The sequence below is a fragment of the Tympanuchus pallidicinctus genome, unplaced genomic scaffold, assembly GCF_026119805.1.
Source record: "Tympanuchus pallidicinctus isolate F22 unplaced genomic scaffold, pur_lepc_1.0 scaffold8, whole genome shotgun sequence".
Taxonomy (NCBI): domain Eukaryota; kingdom Metazoa; phylum Chordata; class Aves; order Galliformes; family Phasianidae; genus Tympanuchus; species Tympanuchus pallidicinctus.
The window spans coordinates 48,420,828-48,439,558 of NW_026294802.1; the positions used below are offsets into that span (position 1 = coordinate 48,420,828).

General features: G+C 47.1%; 1 protein-coding gene across 1 annotated transcript; it reads right to left on the reverse strand.

Moving 5' to 3' along the window:
- Window positions 1–1,075: 1,075 nt before the first annotated feature.
- TNFSF8 (TNF superfamily member 8) lies at window positions 1,076–15,395 on the reverse strand. Its single transcript, XM_052669726.1, has 4 exons — window positions 14,828–15,395; window positions 10,122–10,167; window positions 2,662–2,733; window positions 1,076–2,287 (listed from the first exon to the last, which is right to left on the reverse strand). The coding sequence occupies exons 1-4, from the start codon at window positions 14,987–14,989 to the stop codon at window positions 1,890–1,892; spliced, it is 678 nt and encodes a 225-aa protein (XP_052525686.1). The 5' UTR covers window positions 14,990–15,395; the 3' UTR covers window positions 1,076–1,889.
- Between the last annotated feature and the right edge of the window lie 3,336 nt (window positions 15,396–18,731).

Here is an 18,731-nt window from a genome sequence, read left to right on the forward strand (position 1 = left end):
GGAGGGAGTAAACACATATTTTCACTCATCAGTTGCCTTCTCAATATTCAGGAGCTATAGCTCCTAACTGTCAGTCCTGCTGACACTTCTCTGGACATTGGTGGTACTCATCAAGGCTGTGGCAGATAGAAGTTAAAAACCATGTTCCAAGGTGGGAAAGATTGATGGGGTCCAGAGGGGTGAGGTGATGGCAATGGAGGTGACAATGACACGAAGATGTCAAGGGGATTCTTTTAAGTTTCTTTAATGTGGAAAGAAAAAAAGAAAATGAATTTCGTTTTCTTTTTTCTTTGGTCATTAACAGCAGAAGGAATTTTTGTTTTCATCAATTTTTATCAAAACAGAAAGTAGATATCCATAGCAGTGAGTCAGCCTGACTATTCCTGACCCTTTGAAAGGCTTGTCGCGTTTTGAAATCACCTGGTTCATGGATTGAACCCTCAAGAATGTAGCAGGAAATATCACAAGTAAAAAAATTACTTCCATGAGAAGCATATGCTCACACAAACTGATCATCAGATAAGTCTGACCAATAAAAGATTTCCGGAGTTTTGGAAGCCAGAAACTCATTTCTAAGCTAAATCCATGACTAAAAGATTTGGTGTGAACAGTTCACCCAGTCTTAGTCATGTGAAAGGAAGGATAAACAGCCCCCAAGGGAAAATGCTGAATGCCAACAACTACCGGCCGCAGCACAACCCCGGTGATGAAGGGAGAAGAGGAAAGCCTGAATTCTTGGCAACTTTTTCCTACATTCTCTCATGGTGAGAATCAGGTTTTCAATAAAAGCCTGTGTTACTGAAATTCACGGAGTACGAGGGCCTGAGGTTGCTTCCATCATTCACTACCTCATAACTCAAAGAAGATCAAATGAAATCTGGACTGTCCGAACGCCGCAGCTCGTAGCTGAGCTCTGAAATCATCCTTGGAAAGTTGGAACCTCGGATCTAAACCTTGGATTTTCCAACAGTTCAGATGCTGGGATGCGTTCACACAGCACTGTGCTGTCGTGTCACTCAGGGAACTGCCAAACAGGCAGGGCACAATTTGGGGGAAAAGTATCATAACAAACTCCTTTGTCACGTGGCACAAGAAGATCATTTTTTAATATTAATTATGGAAAGGCCTAGAAGTTCCAGGTGAGAACAGAGGCTGAACATGGTGCATATACAAAGGCTCATGCCCCGAAGAGCTTAATTTTAAATAGAGAAGATGGATAAATAGTGGAAAGGAAAACACTTGGAACTAAACTGCATAAAGTTTGCAGCAGAATGCAGCACAGAAATGTTTGGTGAGTCCCCAGTCTCCTACACTCTGTCCCAGAGTTTTAGCTACCAGCCTGGGAGTGAGCAATTTCCTCCGTCCTTAGTATGATCTACCCATAAACTCACTCCAGAGTTGTGGTTGCATGCTCCAGTTGAAAGGAAAGCCTTAATTACAAGCGTTGGTTGTTAGGTTTTTTGGAACGACTGTGTCAAAATACCATTCCATAAAATTCAGATCAAAAGGATTTCCCCATCTCCTGAGCACAGGCAATCTGCCAGCAGTGCTTTAGTCAAGAAGTTTTGTAATGTGTGCTCTTCCCATAATCTGGTTGCATTTCGGGCTGTGTTTGCACTGCATGCTTGGAGGACCCGCTGCCACATCTGTGCTGCTGGATCTGCTGTCCAACAGCAACCCTACCGCCACCAAACCAGAGCAACCTGACCTCTGCCAGGTGTGTATTGCAGTGTTTTAAGATTTTGTTCTGGGACACAAAGTTCCTCATTTACCCTAGCAATGAGGTAAGATAGGAAATGTAAAACAAGGTGTAGCCTAGTAAAAGCAGGCTGCCGTCATCAGAGGAAGACAGAGAAAGTCTGTGCAGCAGTGGGCAGTCAGAGAGCTCCTCACATCTCATCGCTGTACCTCAAGACCCCGAGCACATTATCGTTGGGAAGGTGAATTTCATTCAGGAATTTAGGATGGCTGAGTGTTACTGATATCCGGTCCTCCACGTTCAAGTACGTCAAATGGAGCTGGAACAAGGTCTTAAAATTCTTTTCTTGGCACGAGTCTGATGCACACCACGTGGATAACGTCTGCCTGTTGACTTCGTCGTTGACGAGGAGCTCTATCTTGAGGTCTGTGGGGCTGTGGGAACAGTTGGCAAAGCGGAGGTTGAGGTGGCAGTAGATCAGGTAGAGGCCCTCTGCACGGATCACCAGCTCCTCGCTCTTGCACTGGATGTTGTCACATATACCCTTCCCAGCCAAGCTCAGCTTCGAGCTGTTTACTGAATTTGACACTAGAAAGAAAAGCAAGGACGTTGTGAAGTGAGCCAATGAACTCTGGTGGCCTAGATTCAGTTTTATGGATGTGCAGTTGTGGTAAATGGAGACACGTGCTCTGCGGTTTTCCCAATGGAGACTCTTGGAGAGGGCCCCAGTGGGTGGCTGAGCACTCATGGGTGCATTGGGGTGCTGAAAGGTCCCAGGGATTGTGCAGCCCCTTGGGAAACCCAAGACAGGGAGGTGCAGTGGGAAATGGCCTTCTGAGGTATTTAGGGGGAATAATGGAGGTATGTATTTGCACGTTTGTGTGGGGAAGGTATCTAATTATTTACTGTCTCTTTTGAAGTTAAAGAAAATGTTTACGTGATTGGATACAGCTCCCACTGACCTCTCATGTACGCAGCAGCTCCCTTGGCTGGGACATTCTGTAGGATTCTTAAGTAGTCTTCAGAGGTGTTCCCTGAAGGAAACATCACAGTAGGTGAGCACTCCTGATTCCTTTGTGCTGTCAAAAAGTCAAAGTCTGGCACCACATTCAGTACCACCAGGCTGGGTAAACACCAAGGGATGGGGTGGGATGGAAGGGAAGGGAAGGGAAGGGAAGGGAAGGGAAGGGAAGGGAAGGGAAGGGAAGGGAAGGGAAGGGAAGGGAAGGGAAGGGAAGGGAAGGGAAGGGAAGGGAAGGGAAGGGAAGGGAAGGGAAGGGAAGGGAAGGGAAGGGAAGGGAAGGGAAGGGAAGGGAAGGGAAGGGAAGGGAAGGGAAGGGAAGGGAAGGGAAGGGAAGGGAAGGGATGAAATCCTTTAGGAGCTCTTCCTTGTGCTCCCTGACAGCTTGCTTGTGCTGTGCCCACTGATCTGAGCTCCCTGGGATGATGGATGAGCCGAGCAGCCAAACTCAGCTTCAGCTCAGAGGATGCTGCTCTATGCTATCACCAGAGCTGTTTATTTCCACCTAGGCTGATGATGTGAGACTGTTCTATTCTCCTGGGCACTGATTGGCCTGGGAATGTCACTCTTCACCCATCCTCTTGGGTCTGGACCTGGATGATCTTTAAGGTCCCTTCCAATCTAAGCCATTCTATGATTCCTCACAACTGCACAGTGGAAGATCCAAAGCAACAAGCAGCAGCCCACATAGCCCTGAGAGCTGTTTCCTTCTGCTTGACTGGTAATACCTGACCTGCACGCTGATTCCATACCACCGTAATGCTCTCAGTTCAGTAAAACTTGCATCTTAAAACGGCTTTTAGGGTACTCCACCCCCTCCGTTACAATGTGGGTTCCAGCAGGATTCCGGTGCGACCTTTGGATCTGAGCGCTGCCTCAAATGACGCCCCGCTGCTGGGCTCGCGGCAGGAGGAGGTGCGGGGCGGTCCCGGGGCAGGGCGGAACCGGGGCGGAACCGGGGCGGAACCGGGGCTGCCCCATCGCACAGAGCCCGAGAGCGGCGGCCGCGCAGTGACGGCTCCCTCCCACGGCCGCGCCCGGCTCTGCATCCCGGCTCTGCATCTCCGTTCCTCATCCCCTCCCCGCATCCCGGCTCTGCATCCCTGACCCTGCACTCCTCAACTTCCTTCCCCGTTTCACCTCTCTTCCAGCCGTACAGAGTCAGAATCGTTTGAGTTGGAAGGGACCTTAAAGGCCATCAGGTCCCACTCCCTGCAGTGCACAGGGACACCCACAGCTCCAGCAGTGCTCAGAGCCCCAACAGCCTGATCTTGGCTGTCTGCAGGGATGGGGCATCACCACCTCTCAGTGCAAGCTGTGCAGTGCCTCACGTGCCCATCTGCTTTCCCTAAGTCTTTCCTCCTCTTATCATACCGAACATTCACTGAAAGGCACTGATTATTCCTCCTTTATTCTCTGTTTGTATGCAGTCCTCCACAGCCCACGTGCATATGGACACAGGGACAAGTTGTATATTCAGGACAGCAGAGACCATCTCCCTCAGTGCAACCACGCAGGTGGATGGTTATTTCTCACTGCATTGATCTCTCCCTCTTCACATCTCCTGGCCCTCCTGTAGCTGGGGAAGGGATGTCGTAGCAGTTCAGATGGGGGACTGGGAAGGAACGAAGCATGAAGGAATTTCAGCAGCATCCTGACAAATTATAAACTCCTATCTCAGGGTACACAAATCATTTTCCTGACACTTAGTTGGTAACGAGTCCCCCAACCTCCAGGGGCTCCTGAAGAAGCAATTAACACACCCTACTGAACTCTACTACATTGTGATGCTATGGCACGGCACGGGGTGACATATTTCTTGTTCCTCACCTAAGGCATAGTGGGAGTCTACTAAATCCAAAGTGAGCAGAGAATCTCAATGTTCATTCCTGAAACTAAAGGTATGAGAAAGAACTTCAGACCTTTGCAATGTCTGCTTGGCCTGATTTTAAGAGGCGTTTGGTCAGGAAGATGGAGAAATCAGGGAGAAGCAGGTCCCACAAAGTCCCACTGGTTGGTGTTTTGAAGCAGTGCACCCTTTGCACTCATTCTGTTGGAAAAGCAGTCTGTGCATGTCTTGAAAGAACAGTAACTTTCCTCTGCTCCCATCAGCTGCAGCAGTTTTAGGGGAGCAGATGCTCCCTGCCTTCCAACAGTGAGTAAGTCGTGTCTCAAACTCCCTTAGCTGTGCTGGAAATCCCCAGAGAAAAAACCAAAGCCGGCTTTCCTGATGACAGTCATATCAATATAGTTTGTTAGTGTACAGAGATGTGGAGCAGGATAGAAAAAAAAGCCCTTCTAGTCCTTATTTCAAGCAACAAGAGCAGCAAAGGTAACAAGAGCCACTGGAAATGCACAGCTACTTGCATTACTGATATCCTTCATACAAAGACAACATTTATACAGAAATGTGGTGCCATGTGGGGGCTTTACTCTGTAAAGCAGAAAACCCCCTGCTGCTCAAGCAGACTGTGCAAGCTGCAGCCTTGCAGCTTCTGCCAGGTGAGAACAGCCCTGTGCCCACACACACACACAGCTGGTGATGCATGGAGCCCCTACAGCCCTGAGCTGCTGCAAGGTTTTCCCTGCATCTCTTCAGAACAACAGTCACTGATGTGGCTGCACTTCACACTTTGAAAGCTGCACTTACGTTCGTTGATGTCAGCAAGTTTGAGATGTGTGTGTTTGAAGCGTTTATTTGGTGACATCAGCTGTGTTTCTGAGAAGGCAAGTTATGGGAAAAAAAAGGTACAGAGACATTTCCTGTCCTCGCTCTGCTGAGGCAGCTTATAGCCATTTTCTAGTTTTATTTCTCAAGTTACTCCTTTTATCCAAATCATTTCAGCACGAGCCAGTGGAGACTGAAATTGCCAGAGCTGCAGGACTGATCGATGGATGTGTTCAATCACAGCGCCTAATTGGCTCTGCACTGGTAGGAGTGTAAATCAGAAGCGATCCCGCTGAAGTCAATAGGATTATATCTACTTATAAATGAGGTCAGAAGGGGGAAAAGCAAAGCCTCAGCGGGGTCTAAGCACCAAAAAGCCCCACTGGTTGCATGTCCACCATCAGACTGCTTGAAGGAAACCTGCTGATAAAGAAGGAGCCTTAAAGGAAGTTATCATCTGGGCTATTTTATCCTAAAGGAACTATTGGGAGATAATTCACTTTTGCCTTCCTGAGGCCCTTTACCATAGGCTGAGCATCCACAGTAGGCAGCCCACAGGGAAAGGGACAGGCTGGTGTGCCCATAACACAGCTCTCCTCCACCATGCCTGTTTGATAGTGCTGCTGCCCCACTGACACCTCCACAACTTCCACCCACAGTGCAAAATGTTTGTGTTGAAGCAGCAGGCTGTGTTTGCTGGCCAGGAGGAACCTGGATGCTCCAGGACAGGGCTGGACCTGCTGCCAGACAGGTCCAAGGAGAAGAGGATCCAACTGTGTACTCTCCTCACTGCTTGCTGCCTCAATTTCCCCACTTGTGAGGTGGGTATAGATTCAGGACAGTGAAATGAGGAGCTGGAAGTGGCATGAAAAAACAAATCATCTACTCAGAGCCTGCTAACCCAGCAGCAAAAGCCCCACAGATGGTGTTTTTGAGGATCCTCCTCATCTCCAAAAACAGAAACTTCAGAAACATCTCTTCCCTAATTTAATGAGCTCTTCATATATGTATATATATATATATATTCATCTAGTACCTGACCAATCTGTTGGCCATCTATGATAGAGTGATGGCATCATTAGACAAAGGAAGATTAACTGATGTCATCTACCTGGATTTCTGCAAGACCTTTGAAATGGTCCCACATCACATTCTTATCTCTAAACTGGAGAGGTATGGATTTGAAGGCTGATCTGTTCAGTGGATAAAGAGTTGGTTGGATGGTCATAGCCAGAGGGCTGTGGTCAATGGCTCTGTGCCCAGGTGTCCCCCAGGGCTCCATCTTGGGACCATTGCTCTTCAACATCTTTATCAGTGACACAGACAGTGGATCAAGTACACCCTCAGTGAGCTTGCTGACGACACCAAGCTGAGCGGTGCAGTTGGTATAATGGAAGGAAGGGATGCCATCCAGAAGGACCTGGACAGCTTGAAAAGTGGGCTCATGTAACACTAATGAGGTTCAACATGGCCAAGTGCAAGGTGCTGTGCTCGGGTCGGGGCTCAGCACTTTTTAGCGATACTGATCAGCTCATTATTAATTAAACAAGCCCTAATTTTGACTAACTGGCACCACTGTAGGTGTAGTTTCCCCTGGATGTTTGCTCAGGAGGATGAAAATAAGAAACACAGCTTAAGAACCCTGATCTTGCTGAGACCAAGCAGATCCTTACAGACTTCACAACACACATGTCCTGAAGCTGATAAAGCTAAAACCTGCATGCTCTAAATGTGAGGTGCCCATTTCTGGAGTGCTCACTGCCCTGGGATCAGTAACACCCCGTGATTTCAGTGGTTTGCACTGGACAATTCCAGGATGGAAGAGAATATTTTCAAAGGTTGAAAGTCAGTCCAGAACCATGGGGATATGGCACTGAGGGCCATGGTCAGTGGGCATGGTGGAGGATGGTTTGGGGTTGGACTTGGCGATCTGAGAGGTCTTTTCCAACCTTAATGACTCTATGATTCCACATTTTTTTTGTATTTTCCTCTATAAAATTAATCTGTCAATAATTTCCTTCTGGCACCTTTTAATGCGTGATTCCGTGTTTATGAAACGTAGATGAGTTTCCAGAGAGAAATATTTCCACAGAAAGAATAAGTCACAAACATTTACTTTGTGACAGCTTTAATTCCTTTCCCCTGTTGCTCAGGCACTCCATCAACAATGACACAGGTTTGCAGGAAGTTGCTATCATATCTTCACACCAACACTTAATTAGCTGACGTTGCATCTCAGCTACTGCTTGCAGATTGCTGCAAACCCATCCATAGAGGGCTGACAGCTGAGTCAGGAACACAGACCTTCTGTAAGTCAGCCTTAGTGCCCACCGGTGTATAGCTAAGAATAGAGTGTGATCTCATTGGAAACCTTAATGCAGTCAGTGTTTTTCCTGTTTTGGGATTACAGAATTAATTTGGGAAGAGGCTGTGCCTGGTTCTCTGGAGCACTGTCCCTTTGCGTGGCAATGCAGTCATAGAATCACAGAATGGCCTGGGTTGCAAAGGAGCACAATGCTCATCCAGTTCCAACCCCTGCTGTGTGCAGGTCACCAACCAGCAGCCCAGGCTGCCCAGAGCCACATCCAGCCTGGCCTTGAATGCCTGCAGGGATGGGGCATCCACAGCCTCCTTGGGCAACCTGTTCCAGTGCCTCACCACCCTCTGTGTGAAAAACGTCCTCCTAATATCCAACCTAAACCTCCTCTGTCTTAGTTTAAAACCATTCCCCCTTGTCTGCCTTCAGTCCCCCTTCAGTCTGCCAGCATGGCACCATCATCCACCATCAGCACTCTGATGGTTCCGCATCCCCATGAGCATCTCTGAGATGCTGTGCACAAGCAGACACCCTCACCTTGCCCATCAGATGGCTTGGAGCAAGGCTCAGCACCCAACCTTGGCCACTTTTCAACACAGGGCTTCATGTCCCGTTGCGAACCAAATTACACCGTCAACACTGGGGCTCAAGGCACAGAGATAGCAGCAAACAAATCCTCAGCACAGTCCCTGCAGTGTGGAGTCCCAATTTGCTGCTCTGCAGCTGCTGGATGGGGCCTCACAGTTCTTGCTTAGGAGTCAGCAAACACTGCCTGGCAGAGCTCCCTGTTGTAAATTACCCGCTGGGATCTATTAATCAATTAGCTCTGCTTTATGCATTTTAAGAGAAAAATAAAAGACCATTGTAATTTGCTCACACTTTAACGCTCCATTACCCTGCCAGAGCTGTGCAACAGAACCTGATAGGCTGATAGAGCACCTGCACCCATTGCAGACAGCTTCCAGCAGCCCTTCCTGCCCTGTGGCATTTCTTTGTCATCCCCTCCTTTGTCTTTGTGCTAATCTCAGATTCGGCAGCAGAATTCAGAGCCACGGGGAGCCTGCCATTGATATTGACCCAAAGGCCAAATGTTTTCTGCCTAATGAAACAACACCTTGTAAATTCCTGGAGAGAACAGGCTCCTGCTGCCTCGATGGGGAGAAGGAGCAGTTGACGTAGACTGAGATTTGGAAATATGTATTTACACACTGAGATGCTTTTCTGGACAAGTGAGACTTCTTCTTTCTACTCTGGGAATGCCAGTGTCACTTGAGCTTTGCTTCACATTAACACCAACCTAGGAGATGGCTCCTGTCCCTCCTCTGCCAGTCCCTGGCCACCACTCCATGGCTTTCACTGCCTCTTTCCAGCTGGTGGTGGGATACTGCCACTAGAGCGGCTCTTTGTGGGCACCCTAATGGGAAAAGAACCACTTTGGTTCAAATGGACTTTTAATATACAACAGATGATGGTGAGGCTGCTGTGATGGTGAGGCTCAGAAGTTCCCTGAAAGGGCAGTGTGATGTGCAGGGACAATTTGGTGCGGTATGAGGAAAACTCAATGCAGAAGAGCCCTGGATTCAAAACTTCCCCCAGTTTGAGTGTACGTTGCCTAAATTCAGCACTATGTCACCTGTGTGCAAAAATGGAGGTGGAGAAAAAGATGGTTATGTGACAAGGGTTTTCTAGGCCTTGAATTTCAGTTTCCTGTGCTTCAGCTTTCCCATCTGTAGAGTGGGAGGTGATGCTGTCTCCCAGCCTCCAGCACCAACTAGGAATCATCTTAGCAAGAACTCAGAATGCTGAGTGCCAAGGGCCGTGGAACCAAGAAGGAAATGGCAATGAAACAAATAGAGCTGCTCTGATTTGCACTGGGGAAAAAGCAGAATCTGGGCACGCTGTCTCTGCTGTCTGGTTAGAAAGCTTTCTCCTGTTTTGGGCTCCCCATGTTCATGCTTTGCCTGTTTGAATTCCTGCTCCTTGCCTCTTACCTGCAATTCTGCACTTTCCTCTATTAGATCTACCCCTTCCCTCTTTCCTTTTCCCCTCAAATGGGTAAGAAATACGTAACTGTCTCTGTGGGAGACAGACCAGAGGAGTTCAAGAGGAGGTCCTGTTTTTGAAGTATGTCCTTGTACACATGGGGACATCACACCCACATGTGCAAGAGCCAGCAAAGACACCTGAGGGCAGATTCAGAAATGGTTGTGCCTTCCTCAGCCATGCCCTGCTTTCCTGAGCTACTGAGTAATTCACAATCTTGTTTTCTTTTTTCCTTCCTTTTTTACCAGTGCCTTGGCTTTTCACCAAGAAATGCCTTTATGTGCAGTGGGCACAGTTGCCTTGCTCATGATCCTGGGCAATATATCATTACAGATGGAATGTATTGCACAGACTGTCAGGTTAGGTTTCTTACCTTTGTGGATCCGTTCTGTGCTGCCCTCTGTGGCAGGATCAGCTGCCTGGAAGAGATGTGGGAGAGGGGGTGGTTATTCTGCGAGCAGAGCACTTGTGTGTTCAAGCAGATCACTGATTTACTGTTGGATCTACAAGTTTCCATCGCATCTCTGAAAGGCAGAGCTAGCACCAGGTGTTACAGAGCACATAGCTCCAATGCAGCATCACGGGGCAGGGACTGCTGAGGAGCACAGCCCTCCAGCAAGCTCTCTGTGCTTGGCCAAATTAGAATTACAGAATCATTAAGGTTGGAAAAAATCTCTAGGTTGGACATCAAGTCCAACCATCAACCCATCCCACCATGCCCACTGACCACGTCCCTCAGGGCCACATCTCCACTGTTCTTGAAAAACTCCTTCCTCACTCATTCTTTGTCACAGTCTATAGAAATCTGTTTTTCTGACATAGTAATTCTCTAATATGCAGCCTTTGTTTGTGTTGTTTTGGAAGCAGAAGTCCTGAAAGCTCCAATGTGGCTTTGAAACCTTGGAGAAGGACAGAGTGGGACTGGACACCCATCAGAGCCAGTGGGGTTCATCTGTGGTCCTGCTTTTTTTCTGTTCTGTTTCTGTTTCTCCTGGCAGAAATGAGGCAGACTGCATAGATGGGAGGCAGCTTCATCCATGGTGTGCTGGAGATCTCAAGGGACTTAAAACATGAGTACTTTATTTCTAAGTGTAAGTATAAGGTGTGGTACAAGAAGAAAGAAGACATTTGAACAGTGAGATAAGCCGCGCTGTGACCATTCCTGATACTTAATCTTATGGCCTTAGATGTTGAAGAATACATTTCATTAGACTTTGGCCTAACCATAGTTGAAGTGCAGAGCCATGTCTGCTCCAGGCAAAGCAATGTTACCATTTGGTCTAACAGCAAAACACTGTGTACCACAGATACAGATTGTGCAGCTGCTTTGTGATTTGGGCATCTCATATTTGTTTGCCTGTTTTCTCTTCTCACACTTATGTAAGACCAGGGAACCGTTATCTGTTGCTGAGCCAAAGACTTTCTCCAGGTGATCTTCCCAAGGAATGTGGGAAGGCTGCTGGGTTAGGAGCTGAACAACAACCTAGATCTGTAGTTTGGCATATTTGGCATTTACAGGCCTCTTGGTCCCCTGCACAACGTCCTCCCTCCAAAAATCTACTGGTTCCCCTACACACGTCTCATCAGATGTTGGGCTGGGAGCAGTTCTGACTGACAGTACTGCACAGGAGAACTGCTGGATCCTCTCTGCTCATGTCCTGGACCCTCGTATAGGGCTGTCTCTGTCGCACACACTCAAAGCTTGGGGAAATGTTACTTTCCAATGCAATCTACGAGCATTTTTGTACTCTGCAAGGAATTAAAGGCCTTCATACATGGGACAGAGAGATGCTGTATACCCATGCTGAGTGATATCAGGCAGCAAATCCTCTGCTGCCTGCCAAGTGCTTGGTATGGTGATGGAGGTGTTGTTGTCAGGAGGCATTGGCCCAACAGCCCTTCCTCAGAGACATGCAGGATGGGGCTGGTGGCTCACAGCTTGCTTTGTAGCCAGGGCAACAGGAGAAAAATGAAAACGAATTGACGTATTGTATCCTCACCTGGAAAGTTCCCCCGTGGCAGAAAACAGCAGATACTAACGCAGTTCATTTTGGTGGCAATTGACGAGGTATTCAAATAAAGCTTTAGAGTTTTCTCTGAAATACCACTTAGCATTGCTGTTCGCTAACAGCACATTGCTGTAATGGTGCGATGTGGAGTGGAAAGACACGCACTTGGAGCTCAAGGAAGTTACATGCTATAACCCCAGCTCAGGAACAATTCAGTACAATAAATTCACCCTGCCTGGGTGTTGATGATGAAGGATCTCGGTCTTTACTTGGCAACAGAAAGAGAAAATAATAAAGTGCACAGGAAAGTCATTTCTTGCTTCCTTCCCTTAAATATTTACAAGTAATTTTACCAAGCTGAGACACGCTGGTGCTGTTATAGAATCACAAAATACCCCGAGCTCGAAGGGACCCACAGGGATCGCTGAGCCCAACCCAGCCCACAACAAGTGGCGAAGCTGCTGTCACGAGCAACTGGCGGAGTTTTCTCCTTTTTGTCAGGGCTGTCCGCCAGAGGGGGCCAGCAGGCTCCGGTGGGACAGCCGGTGTGGTTGGGAGGTTGGAAACAGGACCGCGACAAAACGCAGAGCGGTGATGTGCTGTCCCACATTTCACCCCAAATCCGTTCACAGAGCTGCACCCCGTGGGCTGGGTGTCCAATGCAGCATAGCTTGCAGTGCAGTGTAAGATCTCATTAAGATTGTGTGCCTAACAATTATTTTCCACCGATTTCCACTCTGTGATAGAGAGATCATATTATATCCATATTCTCCCTGCATATATAGAGAGAGATCTACATAGATGTGTATATATATATATACACATATACACACAAGAGCAGTGGGCTGCAGCAGGCAGAAGTGTGGGCATTGGGGCCCTCCTAACAGGATTGAGTAGGAAAATGCAGGCAAAGGTCTTCTCTGCAGCAACTGTTCTCATCTGAGAGGAAAACAAAGTCAGTTCTGAGAGATGTAGATCAGTGAATGGCCCAAAGCCAGCTGCTTCTGCGGATGAAAGCTGAGAACTAAACTGACTTCAGTTCTGAATGTTGTTCCAAAAAAATGTCACTTCCCAGGTCTGACACTGTGCACCAATGCCTTTCTTGAAAACAAAATATCTAAGAGAAAACTTCTTGGGGCACTGGAAATTGCAGGGAAATGAACAATCTGTGTTGCACCTGATTCAGAGAAACAGCTTTGGAATAATGGTTGACTTTTGTTGTTGTTGTTGTTCTGGTCTTTCACATATATTTCTGTTGCTCAGATCACCTAGATTTTGGGTGAGGGAAGAGCCTTGCTTCTACACAGTTTGATTTTCCCCTTCTCAATACACCCTCCTTCACCCTGAATTAGGCAAGCACAAATTCATCAAAGAGGTGAAGAAAGATGAGCAGACAGCTTCCATGCTGCTGCAATGGGGCTGGAGGGCTGTGTGTTCTGCATGCCACCAAATGCCTCCACTTAATGCAGTGGCAGCCAAGACACAAGTCACCAGGCCAGCACTGTGCCTGTGGTCCACTTGTAGAACCCAGCTGACATCTGGAGAGAAAACCAAATCACCCTAAAGGGTCGATCACGTAAAATGTTGATCCTCTCTTGAGAAGATACAAAGGTATGAAGCCAACTGGTGATGGTTTATTCCCTACAGCAACTGGACTCCCATAACCACACAACCCCCAGCCCTGGAGCTGCTGGAGTCATTGCTATGGGATGCTCAGCCCAGCCATGACTGCATTCTGCCCAGCCTTACACTGCCGTTGCCACCAGGAGCCAATTGGTTTTGGAGCAAGCCCTGGTGATTCTTGAGGAGCCTCTCACACAGGATCAGAAACTCATACTCCCTGGTCTATCAACTCAAGATGGAGATGGATGGAGAATGACCAGATGATCTTAACGATTCAGCCTTAATGATTCCAGCCTTAATGATTCTATGACTGCTGCTTCTGGACTGAGGGTCTCTTGGTTCCCCAAGAACAAGAAGCGATTTATGTTTTTGCTGCCCAGTTCCCCTCATACTGTAAAACTGCAGCTCTGTTTCTCACGTTTCTCTCACCCCTCAGCTTCCTGCCTTCTCGTTAAGCCAAGCTGTGTTTCCAAAGCAGCTGCAGTAATGTCATTACTCTTTTAAATGAAAATCTCAACTCTTTCAGTAATATTGTTCCTCTGGCAACTGGTCTAACTGCATTTATCCTGATGGAGAGGTAATTTAATGCTTACTTTCATAATAAGCACAAACGAAAGCCTAATTATATAGGAAAGCTCTGGCAATTCTGTAATTATCCAAGCTGTTATTTTAAAGATCTCCCTTAATACGCCAATATTTATCACCTGAAACCCCCCATGTCTCATTCTAACTGTGCACAAACTGCTTCCCTTTTGGAAGAGCACTGATTTCAGGTAAATGACTCCTCACTGATACAACTTAAAGAAGCATCAGTCAAGCTTTAATGGCTTAATTTCTTGGTAATGTGCATACACGGACACACAGATTGCACAAGATCAATTTAGTAAGAGAATATATTGCACTGGGAGATCATATTTTGTTTTCCATGGCCAGCTCCCTTCAGCAGCCCCATGCTGGTGCTTTCTCTCTTTGAATCCTTGTGGAGATCCTTCAGCACTCAGATTTTATGTGTAAAAGCTATAAAATTACTAATGTGGCGTTTAAAGTTCTCTCCTGTCTCCAAGGAAGACCCATAAACAGAGGCGACGCACAAACCAGGTATCACACTCTGAGGCACTGATGTACCTCCACTGCACTTCTACGATCCAGTTGGACAGAAGGTGGATCGACTCTTGCATTATGAGCTTTCCAATTCCATTCTCAGAGAAGACACCACATGCTAGAAGTTAACCCACGGAGGAAGGATTTGTTTTTTTGAAAATTCTTTCATCTCCCTCTTTTTTTTCTGCCTTTCTCTCCCCCTAATTCCTGTGCGCATTCATAACAGGGGCCAGAAACTGACCTTCCAACCATGGGATAATTCTAGATCAAACTAGTAGAAGTTTATATTTAAAAGATAAATAAATAAGAAAAGAAAAAGATAATGAGTGAAGTGAGAATTGCTTACCGTCCTCCGGATAACCAAGACCATGACGGTGGCTAACGCAAAGACGAGCAATGCAACAAGGGTAGCAATGATGAAATACAAAAACGTTTTGTTAGTGGCTCCAAGCCTCCTTGAAACGGTGCCTTCATTCACATGCATGGCTGATTCATAGGAGTCTTTCATCTGAAAAAGTGTTTGCTCTTGTGCCAAGCACCTTCTTATATAGCTCTCAGGGTACTGGTCTGTATCTCCCCTTGATCAGGTTCAGGTCGCAGCCCATCTCTGTTCCTGGCAGGATTTTCCCCTTCATCCTGGCTCATGTGATCTGGAAAAAAAACTTCATCACTTGTGGTACGAAGAATGAGGGAGCTGGGGGCGTGAAGCAGGTCGCAGCTGTGAGGAGGGGAAGCAGCTTCATGTTCGTGATCAGGGATTTCGCGACAGCAGTCTTGTGTGTTGCATCGGAGGTTTCTGATGTCAGAAGGTGAATGGTTACTAAGATCAGTGCCCCCTCCCTGCTACTGGTTTTTCGTGAAAAAGAGAGCTATGCAAATTTTGTTTCATTTTATACTCAGTGCAGCTCTCGTTCGGTGCAGTACGCTGCCTGGAGCACTGCCTTCCTGTTGCACAGAGCAACCTCTTGTTCTCCGTACCATCCCAGTACCGTGATCTCCAGAGCTCTGCATTCAGAGATCATAGAATCATAAAAGTTGGGAAAGACCTCTAAGATCGTCAAGTCCTACCATCAACACATCCCCACTAAAACATGTCATTCAGTGCCACACCTCCATGTTTCTTCAATACCTGCAGGAATGGTGACTCCACCACCTCCCTGGGCAGCTGTGCCAGGGCCTCACCATTCTTTCTGAGAAGTTTTCCCTAATATCCAACCTGAACCTCCCCTGATGGACCTAATGCCATTCCCTATTATCCTATTGCTGTTACCTGGTAGATGAGGCTGACCTCACTTTGCTACAACCTCCTTTCAGGCAGTTGTAGAGAGCATCCTGGACTGATCCATCCCAGTTACCACAGCCACTCTCCATCACACTTGTGCTCCAGACCCTTCACAGCTCTGTTGTCCATTTCTGGACACTCTCCATCCAGGGCCTTGATGTCTTTCTCGTAGTGAGGGACCCAACACTGAACGCAGCACTTGAGGTGTGGTATCACCAGTGCTACCAGTAAGAGGGATGATCCCCTCCCTGTCATGCTGGCTGCACTATTACTGATACTGGCCAGGATGCCATTGTTCCTTCTTGACCACCTGGGCAGATCGTTGGCTCACGTTCAGCTGGCTGTTGATCAGCAGTCTCAGATCCTTTTCCTCCATCCAACTTTTCAGCCACTCTGCTCCAGTCCTGTAGTGATGCGTGGGGCTGTTGTGACCTAAGCGCAGGACCTGGCACTTGGTCTTGTTGAACTCCATCCTATTGGCCTCAACCCATCAATCACCCTGTCCAGGTCCCTCTGTAGGACCTTCTTATGCTCAGGCAGATCCACACTTCCTCTCAACTTGGTGTCATCTGCGAATTTACTGGGTGCACTCAGTCACTCATTCAGGTCATCAATAAAGATACTGAACAGGACAGGACTCAGTACCAACAGTACCCTGTGGAACATCACTCATAACCAGACACCAGCTGGATGCAGCTCCATTCACCAGAATACTCTGGGTCAGGCCATCCAGACAGTTTTTTTAGCCAGCAAAGAGTCCAAGCCAAGGGCTGCAGCTTCTCCAAAGTCAGAGTCAAAGGCTTTACTAAAGTCTGGACAGACTGTCCACAGCCTTTCCCTCATTCACACAGCAGATCACCCCATTATAAAAGGAGATTGGGTTGGTCAAGCAGGACCTGCCTTTCAGGAACCCCATGCTGGCTGGGTCTGAATCCCTGCTTGTGCTGCGCATGCTGTGTGATTGCACTCAAAGTGATCTGCTCCATGACCTTCCCTGTCAAGGTCAGGCTGGCAGGCTTGCAGTTTCCCAGATCTTCTTTCCTTTCATCCCCTCTTTAGGTGGGTGTCACGCTGGCAGGTCTCCATTCTTTTGTATTGCTCCTGCCTCTGAAGGTCTGCAGGTTTTCACAGAAATGCATCAGGAAGGTGCCTTTGGTACAGGATGCAATTTTTAGGTAAAGGCAGAGAAAGAAAGAAGTCACAACAAAGTAGACGAGCACAGTGTCAGGATGTGCCCACAGAGAGTGTCTGTATTCACCTCCATGCTCTGACTTATTCGCAGCTGATCAATCAGCCCTGGCTTCTCTCTTGCCCACGATTCTCTCCTCAGTTCTAGACTGGTACCAGCATTTAGCCATGGGGTTTCTCACGGAACCCAAGTGAGACTTCTTTCACTGGAAGTATTTCCACTCCTTTTCATTATGGAATCTCCAGTAACTCCTAACCCTGCATTTTTTATGTGAGGTGAATCCTTGCCCTCAGACTAGTCCAACTCCAGAGACACTTGGTTGTCTTGATAGTTTCTGCAGTTAAATGAGTGCCCTCTTTTGATTCATATTTATTGAAGCCAGATAACTTGTATCAGAACCAGATGATGAGGGGTATTTTGTGTCTTAGCTATTCTCAGTCCACAATCAGTGACATAAGTTCATCAGAATGGCCAAACAGGATCTTACCAACGGCCCATCTAACCTAACAACTTGCCTTCAGTAGAGCACAACCAGAGCACAATGCCTCGTGAAAGATGTCAGAACAGAAAAAGCAGGAAAAGTTATTTATTGACTATTTATATCCAGGTCTCTCTGACTTCGGCATATAAGAGTTCCAAACCAGAGGTAGTACTTTTCTATTTAATCCAGTTCTGCTTAACTGCAGTGACTAGCAGCATCTACTATGCTTGAAAAGACCTTAAGCATCTCTTGCTCATAGCCGAGCATGTATTTAGCTCAGCAAGGAAAATGACTTACAAGAGGATAATGGTGTTGTAGTTTTAAGAATGTCACACCATCTTCAGCTTCACGAGGAGAGCACTGTGAGCTTACAGGTTTTTGTGGCTGCACAGAGATGTGCATGGTCAGCTCCTTTCACAAGGGCAGAACACTCGTGCTAAATCTACATGTAAGTAGAAAAGCAGATGCTGCAGTGCTGATAACCACAAAAGAAAAATAGATCAATGAAAGACTGGGGGGGGGGAGGGGGGAACATGGAAAAAATTAGCTCCTGTCCTAAGAGGTGCAATCCAGATTAAATCTGGCTTGTTAGTTTCTAAAATAAATTCAGTCAGCCCATTAGCACAGCATTTGAAAGCAACAGTTTCTCGTGATCAAGCAATGCTGAGATCTGCTGAGATCACAAAATAAAAATAAAAAAATTAGGAGACACAGAGCATCAACATTGTACAGTAGAGGTTACAAAGGCAGGAAAAACCTAAGACTGTCCCAAGTAACAGCAGGATGAATAGATTAGTCCCATCTTTCATTGAGGAGGGTGAAATACCTTGAAATACAGAAGGGAAATGTTGCTCAGCTGAGGCAAGTGTGCTGCTAAGGCAGATGGTGATTTTCAATCAGGACAAGAATGCAGGATGAATGAGTGCTTCTACTCCTGCAGTTCTGTCTTAGGCAGCAAAAAACACCTCACCTCCCTATCAAGCTGGCGGTGATGCACTTTCAAACATAACTTCAGTACAATGCTCTGTTCCCCTTTACATCCAACATCTCTCTATAGGGTTACCACACCACCTGCCTGATAATGCTTCTTTCCCAAAGCTGAGGTCACTGCTTTCATGCCTTCTCACCAGCATTGCATCCATTCTCACAAGCCCTGGTTGAGAGGCCAAATAGCATTGATTCTTAATATGATGCACCTGCTGCATCCTCTGCAGCAAAGAGCTTTGCTTTAAAGGATAGGGAGGGAGAAAACAGATGAACCACAAAACCAGCAGTTCTAATGATTTCTTGGTAGAGTT

What these genes read in the sequence shown, in the direction of transcription:
- TNFSF8 (XM_052669726.1), bottom strand. Translation starts at nt 14,989, where the DNA reads ATGAAAGACTCCTATGAATCAGCCATGCATGTGAATGAAGGCACCGTT. An exon ending in TCTTGGTTATCCGGAGGACG is followed by an intron (nt 10,168 to 14,827) that starts GTAAGCAATTCT and finishes CATCTCTTCCAG; the next exon opens with GCAGCTGATCCTGCCACAGA. An exon ending in AGCTGCTGCGTACATGAGAG is followed by an intron (nt 2,288 to 2,661) that starts GTCAGTGGGAGC and finishes TTTTCTTTCTAG; the next exon opens with TGTCAAATTCAGTAAACAGC.